The sequence below is a fragment of the Terrapene carolina genome, unplaced genomic scaffold (assembly GCF_002925995.2).
Source record: "Terrapene carolina triunguis isolate 2854851 unplaced genomic scaffold, T_m_triunguis-2.0 Scaffold62, whole genome shotgun sequence".
In the NCBI taxonomy this organism is placed as follows: Eukaryota; Metazoa; Chordata; order Testudines; family Emydidae; genus Terrapene; species Terrapene triunguis.
In genome coordinates, this window is record NW_020664413.1 from 29631670 (window position 1) to 29653989 (window position 22320).

At 43.7% G+C, this 22320-nt stretch overlaps 1 protein-coding gene across 1 annotated transcript; it reads left to right on the plus strand.

The window, feature by feature from the left end:
* Positions 1-52: 52 nt before the first annotated feature.
* Positions 53-15013, plus strand: DAPL1 (death associated protein like 1). The gene is made up of 4 exons (XM_024219131.1): positions 53-182; positions 4851-4938; positions 12922-12985; positions 14727-15013. Exons 1-4 carry the CDS (start codon positions 125-127, stop codon positions 14844-14846), a joined length of 330 nt encoding a protein of 109 aa, XP_024074899.1. The 5' UTR covers positions 53-124; the 3' UTR covers positions 14847-15013.
* The last annotated feature ends 7307 nt before the right edge of the window (positions 15014-22320 follow it).

The following is a 22320-nucleotide window of genomic DNA, read 5'->3' on the forward strand; positions in this document are numbered from 1 at the left end:
CTGCCCTGCCCCGCCCCCGGCCCCACCTCCATAAAAGGGAGCGCCGTGCGCCTGCTCCTAGCTGGGACTCGCCTCTGCAGGCTCGTGACTGGCTGCTGCCTGTCCACACTTACCCACCCCTGCCATGGCGAAGGAAGCGTCAGCTCCGCCGTCCACCCTGAAAGGCGGGCGCCCTCCGGCAGGTAGGCGCCCCTGCTTAGCAGGGAAGCTGCTTGGTTTCCTCTGGTGGCTGCTCCGCGCGGTTGTGGTTGGGTTAGAGGGGACGGGGACACACAAACGTACGCGCCTGATTGCGTAATATGCCCCGGGGGGGGGGGTTCTCTCTCACATACACACAAACACACACTCTACCTGTCTGACTGTAATTGTGTAATGTGTTCCCGTAGTCTCCTGTAAGAATCTCTCCGGGTCGGGGATGCAGCGAGGGGTGAGACTCCAGCACCCCTCCCTTCTTTTGGCCTTTGCCCAGACCTGACGTTCAAACTCTGCCTGATTGAGCAATTCTCCCTGCCCTTAGGAGCCCCTCGGCAGCAGAATCTGGCCCCATGACCAGCACTGCTGCCGCAGCTCCCCAGAGGGAGGGGGGTGAAATCCAGCCAATGTGAGCATCTGACAAGGTATCAGTCATTGCTGAAACTCTCGTGATCCCCACTCGCTCCTGGAAAGACCCCACGCTCCCACTTCCTCCGCACCATGTGTTCACGCGAGTTTGCTGCTATCCTGGGGTTTCTCCTGATGATGTTCACAACTAGATTCGACGTCTACAGTTTTCTATTTGAGAATCCCAAAGTGCATTACAAGTCGGAGTGGACTTGCTCCTGTGAGCTGAGAGGATGGAAGTATTTTGCCAGTTTTGACCAGGGAGTTCAGCAGATATTTTTGGAAGTTATTGGGTTATTTTGGGTCCCTGTTTTGGAAAGCAGGTTGTGGTGTGGGCATCCAAAACTAGCAGTTGTTTTAAAAACTTGAGTGTCAAGATTGCATACCAGGTATCAATCAGAGCTGGGAATAGACTCAATCCTGAGTCCCTGACTCTGTGTTAACAAGAGCTTTCATCCCTTTTGAGTCCTGGTCTGCTGGTTTGCATTTTCCTTTAGAGAATAACTAAGCTTTAAAAAATAAAAAAGGTGAAAAACAAATCACACTGATGAAGGGAGTGTGTGGAGAGGTTGAAAGGTGTACCATGTCTTCAAATGTCCAAATTTGACAATGTCCCTTTAAGGAATTACAGCCACTTTCTGGATTACTTTACAAAATTATAACCCAGATTTTACACAGCCAAAGCTGTCACTAAAGTCCATGGGCATGTGCCTGACCTACATCTAGAGAATTGGGCCCTTACCATTTTATCAACACCCCTCTCTAGCTGTAGTAGCCTCTTCTACTGTCATTATTGCATTTTAGGCCTGGATCCTGCAGTCTAGTCTGCACAAGTGGATACCTGTACCTATGCAGCACCTCAGTGATTTCAGTGGAGCACATCGTGGGGATAAGAATCCATCTGTGACATTCAGATTTCAGGATTGAGGCATTGGATTGCAAACTTTCTGTGACAGGCAATCCATTCCATTCCTTGTTTGAAGGGTATTGTACTTTTATAGCTGCTGTATAAATTTTGAGTAACGGTTGTCTGTAAATGAAAGCAGTTTCTTTTCTCATCTATCTCCTCCTGTTTATCAGGTGAAATCACATGCGACTGTTTGGGACTTCATAATCAGTTCCATAGTCCTGAATTGAAACTCTCAAACACTGGATTGTGGCAACTCTGAGAGGAGGAGAAGGGTGATAATCTTACTCAGGAATGTGCTATAAAGGAATAACAAAAAATGTGATTGATGCATTTAAATAACTGAATTTAAGTCTTCTTTGTCAGCATATAACAGGAAACAAATAAGTACTCTGAGATGTTATGTTAAATGGTGCTTTTGTTCACATAACCTGAAGATCATTAATGTGGTACTAAACTGCTCCTTTCAAGCAGTTATGATTTGTCATAATAATAGTTGGCATTTATTTGGTGCTTTAAATATTCAGAGTTGTACAAACATTAACTAATCCCTATGTACACTAGCTAATTGTGTGAGTACCTACTGTACTTCGGAAAAGTTCGTTCTGATTACTACTCTATAGCTGCCCCCATGTGCACTAATTCCACATACTAAAAATTCTGCAGTTCTTGGTGAAATATAAAGTTATGTTCAAGAGCTTCTTTTCTAAATCCACTAAGATTAGTCAGTTAATGCATATTAGACACTAATAATTTACTAAACTTCATTATTAAAATGCAAAATAATTTGTCTTTAAAAGCATATTCATTCTGAATGGCATATCTATTTTTAGCCTTGCAACTTACAAAATAATTGTACACCAGCAGATTTTTTTTTTAAATGCCCTGGTGCCTTGGGGTCCCCCCCCCCGTATTCCTTTAGCCTCTTCTTTCATGCAGTGGGCAGCTTTGTACGTTATGTACATGCTTCTGCATATATGTATCTGGAGCCTTACCTCTCACTCACATAATTTTCATTGAAGTTTTATATCCTACTGTCAAAATATTTACAAATGCTTATTGTATATTTCTAGGGATGGGCGCAAGCCACATAATTTGGATCTAGGTTCAGATCTGATTTTGGGCACCTCCAGTAATTTGGGTGTGTTCTGAACAGGGGTAAGGCCCATTATTAAAAGGCACTAAATGTCACCTTCTAATTAAGGGTTCAGCTCACTATAGAAAGGCCCTAATCTTGAAATCTAATCCATGATTTGGAAATTCAGGTACAAAAATTCAGGGCATTTTGGTCCTAGGGTTCCAGTTAAAGTCCTGATCTAGTCTAAACTAAACATCAGATGAATCCAAAATGTCTGCTCTCACTGAGGACTAAGACTGGAGCAAGTTGAATTTTAACTATAATCTATATTATCAGTTAGTAGAGGACGAAAATTATCTGAAAACTCTTTATGCCAAAATCTCTTCTCTCCCCAAAACTGCCAAAGTTGCGAGACCCTCAGATCTCTCCCCACAAAGTTCACCTTTTGGGTAAGAATGAGCATAAGCAACTTCAGCTTAAAAAAAAGTTCCAAATGCCTCCTCAATTATAACTATAGCTGTTGTTCCTGCAACTCTATAGACAGCGCAAAAGACCTCAAGCTGCATTTTCAGTAGGTAAAGCTAAGTTTTCACAAAAACAAAATAGCTGTTAAGAAACTTACAAAAAATAAAGCAAATGATCAGCAACCACATACCTGACACAGCAGAATTCTGAGCGCTCTCAACTCCAATTAATTTTAATGGGAATTGAGGGAACTCTATACCTTACAGAATCAGGCCCTTAAACTTTGGATTCTTTTTATTAGTAGCTTGTTGATAATTGATTTCTTATTAGAGGAGATTTTCAAAGCCACAAAGAGGAGTTAGGTGCCCAAAAGAATTTTGGTGGAAAGTGGGTATCCATTTGCCCTTTGTGGCTTTGAAACAACTCCTCCATTTATAACATGTCTGGTAACCATCCGAAGCACATTTACAATAAAAACAAACTATTGTTGAAGTTACAATATTAAATCAATAATTTTCCCTCCATGCTGTAAAATAACTACCTATGTTTTTACTATTTATGTTGTATACATTTGTTATCGTAACATTTAATCCTATTAAGGCCAGGTGGACCAGTGATGAGCACAAGGATGATTCTTGGTGCTAGTCTGGAGGGGAAATGTATATAGCCCCCTAAATATGCAACTTTAGTGGAAAATGGATGCATTTTGTGTCACGTTCATCAGACATTTATTTCTGCAGTAAACATCTAAATACACTTAGAGCTGGTCTTGATGAATATAATACTACTTATTTGATGGAATTCTGCAACCTGTTTGAAGTACTTTTAAAAACAATTTTCCTTTCCTGCTTGTGCCATCCCCAAAAAACTATAGATCTGATGGAAACTCTTGTCTTGGCTGTTTTAAATGCAGAATAGGAACCTTGTCATAATGAAACAACTAGATTAAATTAACCAAAAATCTGTTCAGCTTGTTCTGATTTACTTTGACAGTTATAAAATTTACAAATATTCTTGTGCACAGGAAGAAGGTATTTGCTTTGACAAGTTATCTGAAATATCTTTACATGCTCCTTTAAAAAGTTGGATTTATCTGACATTGCTCAACACTTAAATTGTCATTGTTAGGTCATCTGTAGCTTAATTAGTACTAATTGGTTTTGTGATTGGCAGGCATTTTAATAAATTATAATTAATCTTGAAAGAACACTAGGGCATGATAAATATGCAGTTGATTCCTATCTGCATTATAACTTGTATTATGCATACAATTTTATTCTGGGGTATCTTGAGTAAATCATGTAAACAATCTTCTTGCTATTACTTGTATGCTGTGTTGAAAACTGATGTAGAAAGACTCGACTTTTATTTAAAAAAAAAAAAAAAAAAACACCTCTAAACAATTACATCTAAGATCTCTGGGAAGGACTGCATGAGGGCAGCCAAATTTTAGAACCAGTATAGTTTCTATTCCTAAGGATACGGTTTTTAGATTGCAATAGCTTGAACTTACTCTGATCATGTTGTAGTCCAAAAGTTTAAAGATAGTCTTGGGTGGTTCTCTGGGGCTCATTTTGGTTTTCAGCTTCCACCCACACTGCAGAAGAACCATAACAGAGTTCAAAATAATTCTCTTGAGACTTAATCTCTATCTTATTATGAATTTTCCTCATGTTACCAGTTTTCCTGAGTATATGTTGTGCAGTCTTTTTTTAAAAAACAAAATAAATCAACCTTGTGATGAACAGTTCTGTAGCTGTTTAAGCTATTCACACAGTATAAATTGTTGTCTTCTAACAGTCAAATCTGGAGGTAGGAGAGTTTCCAAAAAGCAAGAAAATGGAGCTGTTGAGAAAAATTCCAAGAACCCTGGAAAAGAGAAGACAAGGTATTTCATCTGCAGTTATGCCTTGATGTTTAAGGGTAAAATTAACAGCAAGTTGCATCAGGTTTCCAAAAAGAATAAAGCTTTGCGGTTTTGAACAGTGCAATTAGTAATCACTAAACTCTGCAGTATACAAACGAAAGGCAGATTTGAAGGTAATCTGAAAAGAAAAATAATTGGCTTGTACCCTTTTTTGCTTCTTTATATTCTCCTTTTAAAAAGTTTTTTGTTTATTTTAAATGATTAGGGGGCTGGAGAAAATGCCTGCCTTCAAATGAGAGAGAGAGATATAAAGACCTCAATCTCTTTAGCTTAACAAAAAGAAGAAAGAAGTGAGTTGATTAGGATGCATAAGTACCTTCACAGGGAGAAAATTTCAGGTACTAAATAGCTTTTTCTGCTAGAGAAGAAAAGCATAACAAGAGCCAATTTCTGGAAGTTGAAGCCAGACAAATTCACATTAGAAATTAAGCACAATTGTTTTTAACCGGGAGTTTGGTCACTGGAATGAACTATTAGAGAATCCACCATTTCTCTCATCTCTTGATGTCTTCAGATTAACTAGATGCTTTTCTGGAAATCATGGTTTACCCAAAAGACAAATTAAGCTTTAGTCAAACACAAGTTATTGAACTCAATACAAGCATAACTGGGATAAATTTAGTGGCTTGTGGTCCCTTCTGGCTTTAGAATCTATAACTCTATAAATCTATTTTTTTTTTCAGTGTTTTTTAATATTAGAAAATCTGATCTGGTCTTACTTTTCCTGAAACAATGGGTGCATTGCTGGGAAATGGGGCTAAGGTGGCTTTAAGCACCCTCCTGACCCTGAACTGTTCCAGGGGCTGGAGTGGCCCCCACTATACCTTAGACAGCCCTAGGGGCCTATCTATGTTACAACAGCTTCCTGAGGCTGCCATATGGGCCACAGAGCTGTGTTGTAGCCCTGTAGGGTGACCAGACAGCAAATGTGAAAAATCAGGATGGGAGTGGGGGGGGAATAGGAGCCTATATAAGAAAAAGACCCCAAAATCAGGACTGTCCCTATAAAATCAGGACATCTGGTCACCCTATAGCCCTGTCCCCAGAATGTCTCTTCCATCCCTCGTCCTGTTCCTAGCATACCTTGTAAGCCCTAGCTTAGTGGGGAGTTCTTGGAAGGCAGTCTTACAAATGTCCTCCACTGTGACAGCACAGGAAGAATCTACCACAGCTGGAACTGGTGGTGCTAGTTACCCAAGCCCAAGCCCCCACAACCCCCTGGATAGCTAGGCCAGACTGCTGCCAGTGCAGCAACATCCACACTGCTATTTTTAGCTTGCTAGCTCAGACTGAGCTAGTGTGAGTGTGCCCACCCGTACTGGGAATCTCACCTTCTAGCTGCAGTGTAGACATGCCCTAAGTCTCCATGTAGACAAGCCCAGAATGACTTGTCCAAGGTCACATAGGAAGTCTGTGGCTGACCTGGCAATTAAACCCAAGTTTTGGCACTAAATCTGATCTTTTAAAATGCTATAACTTGCTGGAAATCCTCTAAATTAGATTTATTTTTTTCCCCTCAAAGCTGAGAAACAAATTGCCACTAATTGTTTTGGCAGACCCACAGAAATCAGCACTGCACTTCCCTTGCTGGCTCTGAAGACATTGAACTAAAACACTATTCCTGGAACTAGACTGAGGTGACAGCATTGATTCTGGCACAAAAAACTAGTAAACAAAGAGCTAATTATAAAATCCATTAGAAACTGGAAAGAAATAAATGATTACTGGAGTATATTTTACGCAGGGGTAGGTGAACTTTATTTTCAAGATGTAATTATGTAAAAGCTACAAATGAGGTCTCTTTTTTAACAATGAAATAATTTTTTAAAGTAGCTGACTGTTTCATAATGCATGCATGTTAACTTGTTCAGGAAACTTAAGTGTCATGATAAATGGAGCAAAGACTGTCCCTCATTCACAGAGAATAATCCAGTGATTTAGGGAAACAGGATAGTGTGGCTTGGAGGGCTGATAATGTCTTGAAGTCTTTACTCTCTAGATCACCGATTCAAATGTGGCTCAGGTTGGTGGTAATATAAATCACTTCCATCTGACACCTGTAAAGTGGCCTATATGAAATGAGTTGATGTCCTGAGTCTAGCTCCTACTAGACTCATAACAGGTGTCTCATCATAGTGGGCACTCTGGTTGGCAGTCTTAGCCAAGAGACTGAGGTTTGAGGAGGCTTGGAGATGGGACTATTCATGCTAGAGGTGGCCTCTCTAGGTCAGGGTCTGGCACAGTTGTAGGGCCACAGCATCTGTGATATACATGTCCTGTTAAAAGAGGGTTTCAACTGTCAGACCCCTTTCATGAGAAATGCATTCATGCAATTTCCCTAAATCTCACCACTTGAAATCTATCCAGAGAATGAATACTTTAAATATCTTTAGTAGGTCAGTTAAAAAGTTTAATGGCAGATAATTTAGGGGCCTACTAGTGCAACTTTCTACTGTGATTAGTCTCCTTGGAATTTGCAGTCACTGAGGGCATGGCTACACTTGCAGATGTAGAACGCTTTGAGTTAAACCAGCCTTTGGAGAGCGCAGTAAGGAAAGCACTGCAGTCTGTCAACACTGACAGCTGTAAGCACACTGGTGTGGCCACATTTGCGGCACTTGCAGCGGGATTGGGAGCGGTGCATTATGGGCAGCTATCCCACAGGGCACTTTTTCCCATTCTGGCGCTATGGCTTGTGGGAAGGGGGCAAGGGGTGTGAAGCATTCTGGGTCCTGTCCCAACACCCTGTGATGCATTGGTTCACATCCCAGCATTCCCTGTGCTTCTGTCCACATTTGGCACCATCTTTCAACGTTTTTTGTACTGCGCGCTCTCTTCCCTTTCGGTCTGCGGGAATGGAGCCCCAACTGCTGAGAAATATGCTGATGAGTCTCACCAGCATGTCACATTTGGCAGTCGAGTTACTCCTTAAGATCCAAACTGACAGTGAGGACTCCGACGATGATATCAACTCAAGTAGCACATACGACACGAGATTGCTTGTGGCATTCACGGACATGCTCACTACTATGGAACGCTGTTTTTGGGCTCAGGAAACAAGCACTGAGTGGTGGATCACATCATCATGCAAGTCTGGGATGACGAGCAGTGGCTGCAGAACTTTCAGATGAGAAAAACCACTTTCATGGGACTGTGTTGAGCTCACCCCCACCCTGCGGCGCAAGGACACGAGATTGAGAACTGCCCTGATGGTGGAGAAGCGGATGGCTATTGCAATCTGGAAGCTGGCAACTCCAGACAGCTACCGATCAGTCGCTAACCAGTTTGGAGTGGGAAGGTCGACCATTGGAATTGAGTTTGCAGGGCCATAATCGCATCCTGCTCAGAAGAACCATGACTCTGGGTAACGTGCATGACATTGTGGCTGGCTTAGCACAAATGGGTTTCCCTAACTGTGGAGGGGTGATAGATGGGAAGCATATTCCAATTCTGGCACCAGCCCACCTAGCCTCTGAGTACATTAATCAGAAGGGGTATTTTCTCTATGGTTCTCCAGGTGTTTGTGGATCTCCGTGGGCGTTTCATTGATGTTAACGCAGGCTGACCCAGAAAGGTGCATGATGCATGCATCTTTTGGAACACTGGCCTGTTCAGGAAGCTGCAAGCCGGGACTCTTTTCCCAGACCAGAAGATCACAGTAGGGGAAGTCGAAATGCCAATTGTGATCCTTGGAGACCCTGCTTACCCTTTAATGTCGTGGCTCATGGAAACCCTACATGCGGAGCCTTGCCAGCAGCAAGGAGCGGTTCAACAGGCTGAGTTGGTGCAGAATGACTGTGGAGTGCCCTTTTGGCTGTTTAAAGGGCCGCTGGCGCTCTCTGTATGGGAAGCTGCACCTGACCGATGAGAGCATCCCTGCAGTTATATCCACTTGTATAACATTTGTGAAGGGAAGGGTGAAAGATTCACTCAGGCATGGAACTCAGAGGTTCAACACCTGGAGGCTGAATTTGAACAGCCAGAGAGCAGGGCTATTAGAGGGGCCCAGCATGGGGCTGCAAGGATTAGGGATGCCTTGAGGGAGCAATTTGAGGCTGAAAGCCACCAGTAATGTTTGGTGCCCTGCACAGGAGTGAAGTGCAGTGGTTCCAATGTTAATAGGAATCTGTGTTTGCTACGCTGACTTGCAGTACCTGTTGCTTTCCTGGGATAAAGTATCTTTTACTTAATGCAATAATAAAGAATGTTGGCTTTCAAAGCCAAAAAATCAATTTATTGAAAAGAAACACAACTGCTTGGGAAACAGGGCAAGAGGGTGGGGGGGGGGAATGGTACAATCACAGATTTGCATATGTCCTGTTATCCTACTCAGCCTTCCTGTCTGGAGTGCTGTGCAATGAGTGTTGTGCTTCAGGATGGCTATACTGCATGTTGATGGAGGTTGAGTGCAGTGGGTAAGGGTCATAGTTTTCAGGACTGGGTGGTGAAGCTACAGGTGTTGGAGGCAGCTGGTGGTGGTAAGAACCCAGATTTTGGGGAAAGTGGGTTGGAGGTGACATGGGGCACAAGGGAAAGTTTTGTGACAAGTGCTGCGGAGGGGCAGGGGAGGGCATGGTAGTGCTCCGCCTGCATGGCTACGAGTGCCTGGATCGAGTCCGCTTCGCACTCTATGATGCTTATCAGCTGATCTGTGCTTTGCTGCTGGAGCTCTATGCTTTGGTGCCAGCGCTCCTCATTCTGCTGGCAGATCCACCTTTCACTCTCCCTTCACTCCTGCACTTTTAGATTCTCATTAAGGGTCTACTGCATAATTTCATGCAGCATGTCATCTTTGCTTCTACGTGGCCTCTTCCTAATTCTTTGGAGTCTTTCGGCCGGTGATAACACGGACGGCTGAGATCTCCAGGTGGCATTTGTAAATGCAACACTTAACAGAGGCAGCATTGTTCACACCAAACAGAGCAATGATTCCCCCATACTTAGGGGAAAGCACAGTCTACACAATAGCATAATTTGCCCATCCTAAGTGAGCGGACATAAGCCACGGGAGCCCTAAAATGGTGAGTAAGCACAGGGTCAAGGGGGGACTGATTGTTTCATGGCCATACTGTCCTCTGGGTTTCTGTGCCTTGGGGAGAGCCAACAGCTGCAGGGGGCCCCTATACTGAACACTGTCCCCACATCTTTCACAGGAGTTCGTCCTGGAAGATACCTTGCTGCGGAGGGTGACCTGGGAAGCAAGGGAGGGTCTTCCACTACAATGTGGCTTCCACCCTGGCCCATATAAGGCTTGCCTGGGTGCAGCAATGGTCCCCCCCACCCCTCACGGCACAGTGGCGCAGCCATGTTAGCCTGATTGGGACGGGGACCACAGTAGCTCTCCCAAGAAACCTGCGCAAGCACATTGCCCAAGTTCTGGATGAGACCTTTGAAGAGATCACTGACAGATTACTGTGATGAGAGCACATCAATGCCCTATTCCGCATCTGGGCATGCATGCAACCCTAATCCTCCTTGACCCAAGAGCCTGCACCGAATAACATCCTTCCCAAAATAAAAGCCACTTACTGGGCACCTCCTCTGGTGTTTGTCCTTCCCCAAGCACTGGCTGCTGCAACTGGCTACCTTCCTTCTGGCTGCATGCATCTAGGGATCCCGGGGTGTTGTCGTCCTCCTCAGCACCCTCGCTCCTGCTTTCCTTCTCCTCCTGCTGCCTTGTTGAACTGGGCTCTGAAGTGTCCATGGTGATACTCTGAGTGGAGGTGGGGTCACCCCCAAGCATCGCGTCCAGCTCTTTGTAGAAACTGCAGGTCACAGGGGCAGCACCAGAGTGGCAGTTTGCCTCACAGGCTTTGCAGTAGGCATTCCACAGCTCCTTCACTTTAACCCTGCACTGCAGTGCGTGCCGGTCATGGCCTCTTTCCATTATGTCCCTTGATATCTGCCCGAGGGTATCGTAATTCCTATGGCTGGAGCGCAGCTGGGACTGGACAGCTTCCTCCCCCCAAACACTGAGGTCCAGCACCTTGCCATTGCTCCATACTGGGGATCACCTGGCATGTGGAGGCATAGTCACCGGGAAAGATTTGCTGAGAGCACTCGACGTCTGGCTGAGCAAACAGGAAGGGGATTTTCAAAATTCCCAGAGAATTTAAAGGGCGGGTCTGACGGTTGGTCACCTGAGGGCAGGGCAGTAGAGTTCAAAGTGATGACCAGAGTGGCTAGAACAGGCATTGTGGGACACTTCTGGAGGCTGATCAGAGCACATTAACAGACCAGGGCATCCACACTGGCGCCGTGGCGCTCCAGCGGGGGCACATCAAACATTATTCCACTCGCTGAGGTAGATTACCAGGAGCATTCTAGCTGTGGAGTCAGAGCACTCTACATGCCTTGCCAGTGTGGACGCATCATGAGTTGGAGCACACAGGGCTGCTTTAATGCGCTCTAACTCACAAGTGTAGCCATGCCCTTAGGGTGCTAGGGACTGGTTCTTGGTTGGTATGTCTATTTGTTGAAGTATTTTAAATTCACCATTGAAGTTCATTTGTTATTGCTGCATCTAGAGAATAAACCTAGGTGTAGTTACATCTTCCTGTTCAGGTGAGAATTGTCTTTTAACGTGGCTAGTTCAATATAGGTAGCAACAGACAAATAATCAGTCCTAGTCTTCCCTCTGATTGATGTCTCTGCAAATGGGAACACTGTAGACTCAAGTGAAAATGCTTCAAATACGTGCACTTTCTGAGGCCTTGGCTACACTTGGGAATTCACAGCGCTGCCACGGCAGCGCTGTGAAGCACGAGTGTAGTTGCGCCGCGAGAGAGCTCTCGCAGCGCTGTATGTACTCCACCTTTCTGAGGGGAGTAGCTTGCAGCGCTGCAAGTGAGCGTGCAGTGCTGCAGGCTCTGATCACACTGGCGCTTTACAGCACTGCGCTCGGGGGGGGGGGGCATTTTCACACCCCCGAGCACAGCAAGTTGCAGCGCTGTACAGCACCAGTGTAGCCAAGGCCTAATAGATAAACTTTAGTATCATCAAATCTGTGTGAAATCCATAATTTTGTTGGAGAATTTCACACAAATATTGTTGCCATTTAACTTCATATGATTTCACAGCCTCCAAATCTTTATTTTTTTTCTGAATTTTGATAAAATGTCTATGCACTGGAAAAATGCAAACAATCAGTTTTGATGTAAAAGTCATCTGAGCCTGACAATAGACCTATTTTCAAATTAAAGTGGACTTTTTTTTTAGTTCTAAAAACATTACTAATGTTTTCCAAAATAATGAACCCAATTCTGAGATTGGGCAGGTGGCAGGGAGGGAGAGCAGTAAAAATTGTAATTCTGAGGGGTACATCTACATTGCAATAAAAAAACCCATGGCATCAAGTCTGAAGCCACGTCAATTGACTCCAATTTGGGCTGTGGGGCTAAAAATTGCAGTTTACACATGGGGGCTCTACCTGGAGCCCAGGCTCTGAGAAACCATGAGGGTGAGTGGTTTCAGAGCCTGGACTCCAGGCCAAGCTCCAACATGTACACTCCAGTTTTTAGCCCTGCAGCTCAAGCCCCGCAAGCCTGAGCCAGCTGACCTGGGCCAGCCCTGGCTGTGCCATATGTCTTTTATTGCCGTGTAGACCTTGTGACTTCATGAAACATTGCCAGTAACATACAAAGAAATTATTACTTATCAAAGAGGCCTTCTGGGGGAATCAGGCACCATGGAAAAGTATTATCTTGTTTCTAGTTTCCTGTTACCAAGTTCAAATTGAGAGGAAAACTATGTATCTGGCAATTGTAGGGAGATGGTCTTAAACTCTTATTTCTCATCTTCTCTTCCCCCCCCCCCCCAATATCATAGAGCTAAGTTATAGCTGAATAACACAGGCTATGTTTATATCTTCACTTAAAAGAAACCTTGAGAAGAAAAGTAATTTGTGGAGACAAAAATCCTGAAAAAATTTCTTTTGCTTTGCAGCTCAATTGTTAGCGTTACAAAAATGCAAAATATGGGTATCTTACTAGCTGATGCACTGGAGAAAGTAAGTATATGTAGTAGAATAGGGCACACGTGCCTGTTTAGTCTTATAAAGAGATGCTTATATGGTGTTATAACATAAAATTGATTTTACCTTAACTGCTGTAATCTGATGGATGTGGGGCTATGTCCTGGATTCAACTAGCTATTTAAAAAATTATTCTAAAAATCAATTGCTGAGATGTTTTGTTTTTCTGTGAAGGCTGTGATATTTATAAGATGTAACTTTGAACTCTCTTCTGTACTCCACTGTGACTGTTAAAGATCTGCATGTATTTGTGTTATATTGGGTATAACAAGACACTGTATAGTTTGAAGTTTTTAAAAGGGCCATATTAATTTCAGATTTATTAAAAACTTGGGAAAAATAACTGACTGGCACTGGAAGTCAATGGCAGAGCGGGGAATAAAATCCAGATCTTCTGGATTCTAGTCCTGTGCCTTAGCCACAAGATTAACTTAACTCAGATAAGTGGGCTACCCTCACAAGCAAGGAGATCACCTCTATGAAGCAGCTGAGGGAAGTTCACAACATAAGGACAGGTGCCCATCAACCCTGATAAGTTTAAAACAAAACCACAGCAAAATAGACACCAGGAAGGCAAGACAGTATCAGCAAAACAGCCACAGGTGATCTACTTGGGCATCACACACAGCATACATCAGAAGTAGCCCCAGCACTGTCCAATAGCCCATGCCACCATCCTGGTTGAGGACTAATGTGAGACTTTGGAGATTCCAGTGCTGTTTCCTGGCCTCTGCCTTTGCAAATACTCCCATGGTACTGCAGTTCTCTGTCAGACTGCTATGAATGGGGCATCTTTCCTGTCAGTTTTGGTTGCAATCCACAGCAACATCCAGTGCTTTTCATGGTGGTCCACTGTAGGACTCCACTTGGAGTTAACACATTTGAGAGAACCTGTTTTTACAAGCTGCTTCTTAACTTGCACTCCTCTTGCATATGATTTTTAAAGATTCTGCCTATATTACACAAACATGATGTCATTAAAGTCCTAAGCCTGAGACAATTCTGTTCTTAGTTTTGCCTAGTGCTTACTGAAGCCTCAATTAAATACATTTTCAGCATATAAATATTGTATGTAACATTAACTCATTGGATCAAATCCCTGGTGTGTGACAAGCTCAGCAAAATCACAATTAAATTAGCTCAGACTTTTTTCTTTAGAACTAGCAGTACACATGGCTCTCCATTCTCCTCCCCTCTTTTCCCCCATCTCCTAACTCTGTTCTAACTTAGCATTCCTTCCACTCTCTCTGACCTCCCTGATTCTTCAGACATGCAGTTTTTCTCTGGGATTGGGAAGAGGTTCTCAGATATCACAATGGGCTACTGTTGTAACAACTGGAAATTGGAAAGATTGAGAGTGACTTTAACAGCAGCTGGAATGCTGATTGGCTCTGCTTGGCACCCCTTGTAGTAGTGTCTGTCTGTCTCTCTCGTGTCATTTATTCACATGTTAACCAGGCTGAAGTAACTTTGACACTTGTATGTATGCAGTGTAGTTGGTGACAACCAGGTGGGAGTCTTGACTGCTAGTCAAACACATGGAGCTGCTATGTCTCTGATATATACTGTTCATTTCAATGGAAGACACTTAAGATTGGTCTGCTAGAATATAAAAGCTTTAATAATAATAAAAAAAAATCTTTGTCAAGATGAAATTCAGCAGAGAAATAGCCAAAAAGTCTTTTTCTGTTGTGACTTTTTTCTTTTAATCTTTCAGATGAGCCACAAATTTCCTGCAGCAGCAGCACAGATGGCCTATCAAAAGCGACAACCAACCCTGGAGAAGAGTATATGGTCCAAAAGAATTTACATTATCCAACAACCTCGGAAATGTTAAGATATAAAGCAAAATAGTCATGTCTGCTTGACAGTGAGCTAATCTAACCACAATCTGCTATTAAATGCTATTTGCAAAAGGACAAAAACATAGGGAAATAGTTTGCTGGCTGAACTGTATTGTATCTTTTTCATTTCTGGCAATAAAACACTTCATAAGTATACTAATTTCTTGTTACATGGCTTCATCCACCTGACTTTGTAGAATCTTCTATCTTTTCATAAAATCTTCAGTCATATCACAGAAATTTGAGTTGGAAAAGAAATGGTTTTCTTTTATCTAGTCCCCCCACCCCCCCACTGGCAAAGGATTGTTCCCTGCATTGTAGGGCTAACTCATGTCTTGATAACAAGTCCTGTGTAAAGGATAATGGGTTGTGCTGCTCCAGGAGCAGACTCCGAGGCACAGTTCCCGCCCCTATCTGGTGCTGGGGTGGGTAGTGAAGAAGTAATTTGTCCCAGATGTAGGCTTGGTACAAATTACTTCCCCAGCACAGCTCTTCCCACTCCCAGCCCACCTGGAAGGGAGGGGAAGTAGTAGTCCTGTAGAGGCTGCTTTTCTTTACTGTACCCCCAACATTGCACCCCATAATATGGGTAGCCAGCACGGGAGAGTGAGCACTTTGTACCTCCTTATTTCCATGCATGGGAGTGTTGGGCCACAGTATGTCCCAATGTTCTTAGAGGTCTGCTTCACGTTTCTGTAAGTCTCTTCATATTAGTTGTATGAGGAGAGGAACTGCAGGAACATGGCTCTAACTATGTTGTTGTAATTGATGTATTAAGAAGTTGTCTTTGAAAATAGTTTTAATCAATGTAGTTATGCCACCAGTCACCTAGTTTACAACTTCTGTGGGTGAGACAAGCTTTCAAGATTAGGCAGGTGACTTGGAAAAGAGCTCTGTGTAAGCTTGAAAGCTTCTCTCTCACCAACCGAAGTTGGTCCAATAAAAGAAATTACCTCACCCACCTTGTCTGTTTAATATCCTGAGACCAAAATGGCTACAACAACACAAGTTAGCAACAAGATGTTGTCCTTAAAATTTCCCACTATTGCAACAATGGGGTATTTTCCTGCTTCTGGTAACAACAATGGTAGTGTAGATTGGCCACTGGTGTCTTTACCACCATGTCATCTAGATTTGCTCTGAGCAGATGACCAGGTGGCTTAAAAAAAACAGAAGGCTGCCAACTCCTTCTCGACACTACAGTTTTCATGGTTGCTAACATCAGTAGAATCAATGCTGGGAAGTTTTAGAGGAAAATGGTTCAGTGTAGACACTGACAGGACATAACTTTGTATTAAATAATCTGAGACATTTAAAAATGACTACCTGACCTCCCGAACATATATTATAGGTGGCCCAGGCAGTGAGTGACTCTACTGAGGGTTGTCCTACACTTTCCACTATCTGGTTGTCAGTTGCTTATAACTTTTCTGGACTTCAACCATTTAGGCAGAAATCTTCCATCCTGGGTGTCTGCCTTAGGCTAAATTAAATATATATTTTAATTTCAGCAAAAATTATTCAACCATTTTTTCAGAACAAGGTTAGGAGGAAATTTGTTGTAAAAACTTCATTACATGAGCAAAACAACTCTTTCATTGAGAAAGCTCTAGTACCTCTGTGTTTTGGATCAAGGACTTTGAAATTTGGCTAAGGGTAGAGAAGTTGTCCTGGTGTCCCTGTGAAAATCTACCCAAATTTGACCAAGCTTGGAGCATCTGAAAATCTCTGTTCATACAATTCCTTACCTACCTTTTGATTGTTGTATTAATCCCCAGGCTGCCAAACAGCAACAGCAGTAACCAGCTTGCACTCCACTTCCCATGACTGGCTGTGGAAACAGGCCATAAGAAGTTCAGCCTCAAGGGTTTGACAGACAGCAGGCTCGTGGCTCCTGATTGGTTCTCTGCCCTACGTAAAGTGTCTAGACAACTGGGGTGGGCAATGTGGGCCACCACCCAGGCTGCTATGATCATGGGGAGTCTCAGTGCCCATAGGACCCATGTGTCTGTGTCTGCATTGAAGGCTTCTGTAGCAAAGTATGGACAGGGACAGGGCAGGGGGTGGGGCAATGCTTAATTTGCTCTGGGGCTTGCCAGGGCTGAGTCCCAGCACCTCTAGGCTTGGTGGTTTATAGCTGCAGTACCTCTGGGCTCCTGATGAGCAGCTGCCACTCAGCTCTGAAGGCAGCAGTGCAGAAGTAAGGGTGGCAATACCATAACATGCCACTCTTGCATCTGTGCTGCTGCTGGTGGCAGCGCTGCCCTCACAGCTGGGTGCTACCCAGCCAGCAGCTGCCACTCTACAGTCACCCAGCAAGTGCATAACTTGTGACAGGGCTTCTTTCATGACAAATGAAGCATGTCAGGGAGGGGGGAAGGGTTCTATGGGCAATGAAGCCACCTCTGGGCAGGGTCTGGGTCTCCTGTGTGTGGGACACCTGCAGGGAGCGGAGTTGGGGTGGCTGTGGCTGGTGCAGGTGGCTCAAGTGTGCTCATTTCAGCCAATCCCTGGCTGAGCTGGGAATGGGGCCTGCTTAGCCCCTTCCCTGCACTCCTCAGCCCAGAGCTCACAGACTGCAGAGGGAGCCATAGTAGACTGACATGCCACCTGCTCTCCCAGGGCTGCCGTTGCCCCAGCCCACAGCTTCCCAGAGCCCCCAGCCCTGACTCTCTATTTGAAAATATAGAAAACCCCAAAAATATTTAAATGGTATTCCAATCTTGTTCAACAGTGTGATTAAAACTGCAATTTTTTTTAATTGCTTGACAGCCCTTGTGTGTGTATGTGTGTATGTATATATATGTGTGTGTGTGTGTGTATGTATGTATGTATGTATGTATGTGTGTATATATATATATATATATATATATATATATATATACATACACACACACACACACGTCTGTCTGTATATTCACATTGAAAGAATTTTTAGGCTGCAAAGTTAAGCACTCAGATATCAGGAAATGCCAGAATTAGGGTTGTCTGTGCAACCTTAAATTGGTTCCTTTGTGCATCTGTATTATGATTAGGTTTGGCAGAAATCAATTTTTATTTTTTAAACCTTACTGTAATCTGTTTTTGAGTATTTTTTTCAATTTTACTGATTTAAATTTTCACAGCTGTAGGACGCTGGGGGTGGGGGGGCCAGACAATTATTTGGTGACAGTAGATGTTGAGATTTATAACCATTAAAACAGAAATTGTGAACATCACATGTCAAAAAATACAAAGTGAATATCCTTAAATCAAACTCTAAAGTTCTAAAGCAATACTTTTCTTAGGAACATAAGAACAACCATACTGGGTCAGTCCAATCATCCATCCAGCCCAGTGTCCTGTCTTCTGACAGTGGCCAATGCCAGATCCTTCAGAGGGAATGAACAGAACTTTGCCTATCTGCAAATTTCAGTTTTTATTGATGGAAATATTTTTTGTCAATTTATGGTGGTACAGTGAAATTGACATTTATTGACACTTACCCATAAAAACGTAATCCCTACAAGCCTAATTATGATACAGTCTTTAACTACATTATCACAACTCCTCCCCCCCGCCCCCAACTGTCTTATTCAGTACTCAGTATGGATGGTATTCAGAAAATTTAAATTGCTGATAATGAAGCTATTTTCTGCAAGATCCTGGCCTCACAAACACAATAGATGTCAATCAGAGCTCAGCTGTGAATATATAAAATGCTAATTCTCTGAAAAATTGGATCCTAGATTTTTCAAATGGGGCACTCAAAATTAGCGTACTCTTTAGACATAAATATCTGAGCCTCATTTCCTCAGCTGTAAAATGGGGATAACAAACTACTTTATACAGGGATGTTGTGAAGATAAATTAATTTAACAGTTAAGCAGTCAGATATGATTACTGGAGGAAATCAGTAATTCTGAATTCAATGCAAGGTTTGAATAGCGTGCAGTAAGTGAGGCATAGGGTCACACCTTGAATAATGAGGGTAAAATAAAATATTGAATAGCTGCTCAGTGAGCAGCAACCATCCTGTGCACTGAATGAGGCTGGATTGGAGGGAGGAGGGAGAAATAGTGTGAGATCATATGTACAGGCAACCTTAATTCTGACACTTTCTAAGTTTTGAGTGCTTGACCTTAAAATCTGAATATTATTTTAATGTAGTCTTTATACATAATATATAGAATTTATAAGCATTTTAACAAAGGTACATTCTGTCCACACTAGTTCAGCCCACATTTTGAAGGGCCATTTTTTCCAGCCTCCACGTAACTTTTAAAGGTAAGGTAGATATGTCATTTTGGGAAGAGTTCTGTATTTAAAATTTTATTGGCTTCTGTCTTGTCCCTCTAAGTAACACTTTTGTTTCCTTAATATGCTCCAGGTATTACTGATTATAAATAGTTGAAATGTGTTGTGTGACCTCAGTCTCTTTTTTGGTGGGTGAGCATAAGCAGGCAGAGTTCATGGAATGATGATGACAGAGGCAGGAGCTCAGTAACGGCACAGCATGTATTTATTACTGGAAGAGGGTGCAGATAGGCAGTTCTCCAACTGCTGCTGGTGCTGCTGACTCCAAAAAACACTTTCATTTCACTTTACACAGGCAGGAACCACCCCTTTACCTGACCTGTCACTCAGGTTACTTCCTCAATCAAAGTCCTCCTTCCCCTTCCCTGCCCCTGAGAAGCCACACCCTTTAGGGGCTGTCTGTGGATGTGCCCCACGCACAGACCCAGCCCAGCACAGTATCTTGGTTAGTTACACACACAACTCTGTAAGCAGCTATCCTGTCAGGTAAGTCAGAAGCTTTTAATTTACTTTATATGTACTTCAGTGGTAGTTATTGAGCTTATGGAGTAGCTACGGTACTTTGATCATATGGGGCACAGTTCTTGTGCTCTGGAGTCTGTGACTGATGAGTGGAAGTCTGTTTTACTGACTAGACCAGGGATGGGCAAACTATGGTCCACAGGCTGGATCTGGCCCGCCCTTGAGCTCCTGTTGGGGAGCGGGGTCTGAGGCTTGCCCCGTTCCAGTGCTCCAGCCAGAGAGCAGGGTCGGGGGCCGCTCTACACACCTCCCACAAGCAGCGGCATGGCCCCACTCTGGCTTCTGTGCCTAGGGGCAGCCAGGGGGCTGCATGCTGCCTCTACCCCAAATGCTGCCACCACAGCTCCCATTGGCCAGGAACTGCAGCCAATGGGAACTGCAGGGGCAGTGTCTGTGGACAGGGCAGCTTGCAGAGCCGTCTGGCCATGCCTCCGCATAGGAGCTGGGAAAGGGACATGCTGCTGCTTCCGGGAGCCGCTTGAGGTAAGCACCATCTGGAGCCTACACCCCTGAGCCTCTCCCCGTGCCCCAGCCCTGACCCCCCTCCCGCTCTCCAACCCCCCCATCCCAGCTCGGAGCACCCTCCTACACCCCAACCCCTCATCCCAAACCCCACCCCAGAGCCTGCACCCCCAACTGGAGCCTGCAACCCTTCCTGCACCACAACCTCCTGCCCCACCCCTGATCCCCCTCCCACCCTCCAAACCCCTCGGTCCGAACCCGGAGCACCCTCCTACACCTCAAATTCCTCATCCCTAGCCCCACCCCAGAGCCCACACCCCCAGTCAAAGCTCTCACCCCCTGCGACCCCACTCCGCTGCCCCAGCCTGCACCCTGAACTCCTCATTTCTGGCCCCACCCCAGAGCCCACACCCCCAACCAGAACCCTCACCCCCTTCCAAACCCCAACCCCAATTTTGTGAGCATTCACCGCTCGCCATACAATTTCTATTCCCAGATGTGGCCCTTGGGCCAAAAAGTTTGCCCACCCCTGGACTAGACCCAAGTCCAAAACATAGCATACAAATTAATTAAAACTTTCTCAGACTGGTGAAATTATTCCATTAACACTGCAACAAAGCTAAAAATAGCCATAGTGGACTTGGTGTAAAGTCAATGGAAAATATGGGATATCTAAAATAAAATGTCAATAAGATTTTGGGGCTATTTAAAATGCTGTTTTCACCCTTCCTGATTCTGAAGGCAAATAATGGCTGAAGGGCTATTAAAGGGCCTCATCCCGAGAGGTGCTGAGCACTTGTAATTCCTACTGAAGTCAATGGGAGAAGCACCTCTAGAATCAGGCCCATAATGGGCTACTTGCATTCTGGCTCAAGGATGTCCTACCATAGATGTGGGGGAGAGGAATGTTTTCTCTTAGCTTGAGTGCCTCTCTCTCTTCCACCATAGGGAACAATTTTGAGATTGAAACCATTATGAGTTATTAACATGTCCTTTGAATAATGTCCACTTAACTCTCAGCAAAGAAAAACAAGTTTAAATTAGCCTCTGCTAGAGTTTGAAGTGTTCACAAAAACTTCAGAATCTTAGCCTCTCCTCCTTTCTTAGTCTCCTTTCCTCTTCCCTCCCTTCCCCTCAATCCACTTTATTAAAGTAGCACCTAAAGGCCCTAGTCACAAACCAGGACCCTGTTGTGCTAGGCACTGTACAACTGACTCCATATCTCACTGTCATATCTTACATGATCTTGAGAGGTCTAGCTTCATATTCAGTATTTAACAAATACTCTGGTGTTCATCACTAGTTTGGGGAAATGGAAAATATATATTCTAACTATACAACAATACAATTTACTCTTTACTGGAGCATAAATGTTTCATTAAGATTTATTTTGCCGTCAAATATTAGGGCAATTTCTATATCTTATTGTGTTTGTCATGGAAAATTACTTGTGGGAGGTTCAGTCTAGTGCTCCAGAAGCCTTTGTGATCAAGAGATTGGAAAATGGAAGGACAGTCTTTTTGTTCTGCGTTTGTACAGTGCCTAGCACAACAGGGTCCTGGTTTGTGACTAGGGCCCTTAGGTGCTACTTTAATAAAGTGGATTGAGGGGAAGGGAGGGAAGAGGAAAGGAGACTAAGAAAGGAGGAGAGGCTAAGATTCTGAAGTTTTTGTGAACACTTCAAACTCTAGCAGAGGCTAATTTAAACTTGTTTTTCTTTGCTGAGAGTTAAGTGGACATTATTCAAAGGACATGTTAATGATTCACAGTCATGTCTAGAAGAATCTTTTGATAAAAGATTAGGGAAACAAGGCGAGTGAGGTAATACCTTTCACTGGATCAAAAAAATATATGATCTCACCCACATTGTCTCTTTAATGTCCTAGAACCCACATGGCTATAACTGCACTTGAGAAAAGATTAACATTAGCTGTTAATTATACCTGCCTTTTTTATGCCACAAGATGTTGCTGTTGGCCTACAATTTATACAGCCTCCACCAGTTGAGCTGTCCAGTGACAACATTATAGTATCCTCCCATCACTGAGCCATTCTTTTTAATCCACACACAAATTTTACTGCAACAATTTTAAAGATCAAGCATTAAAAGCAAAGATGTATTTCTTTCAGTATCATGCTAGGGTTTGCACAAACCACAGAGGACTTGACCCAAAAAATGAATTATAA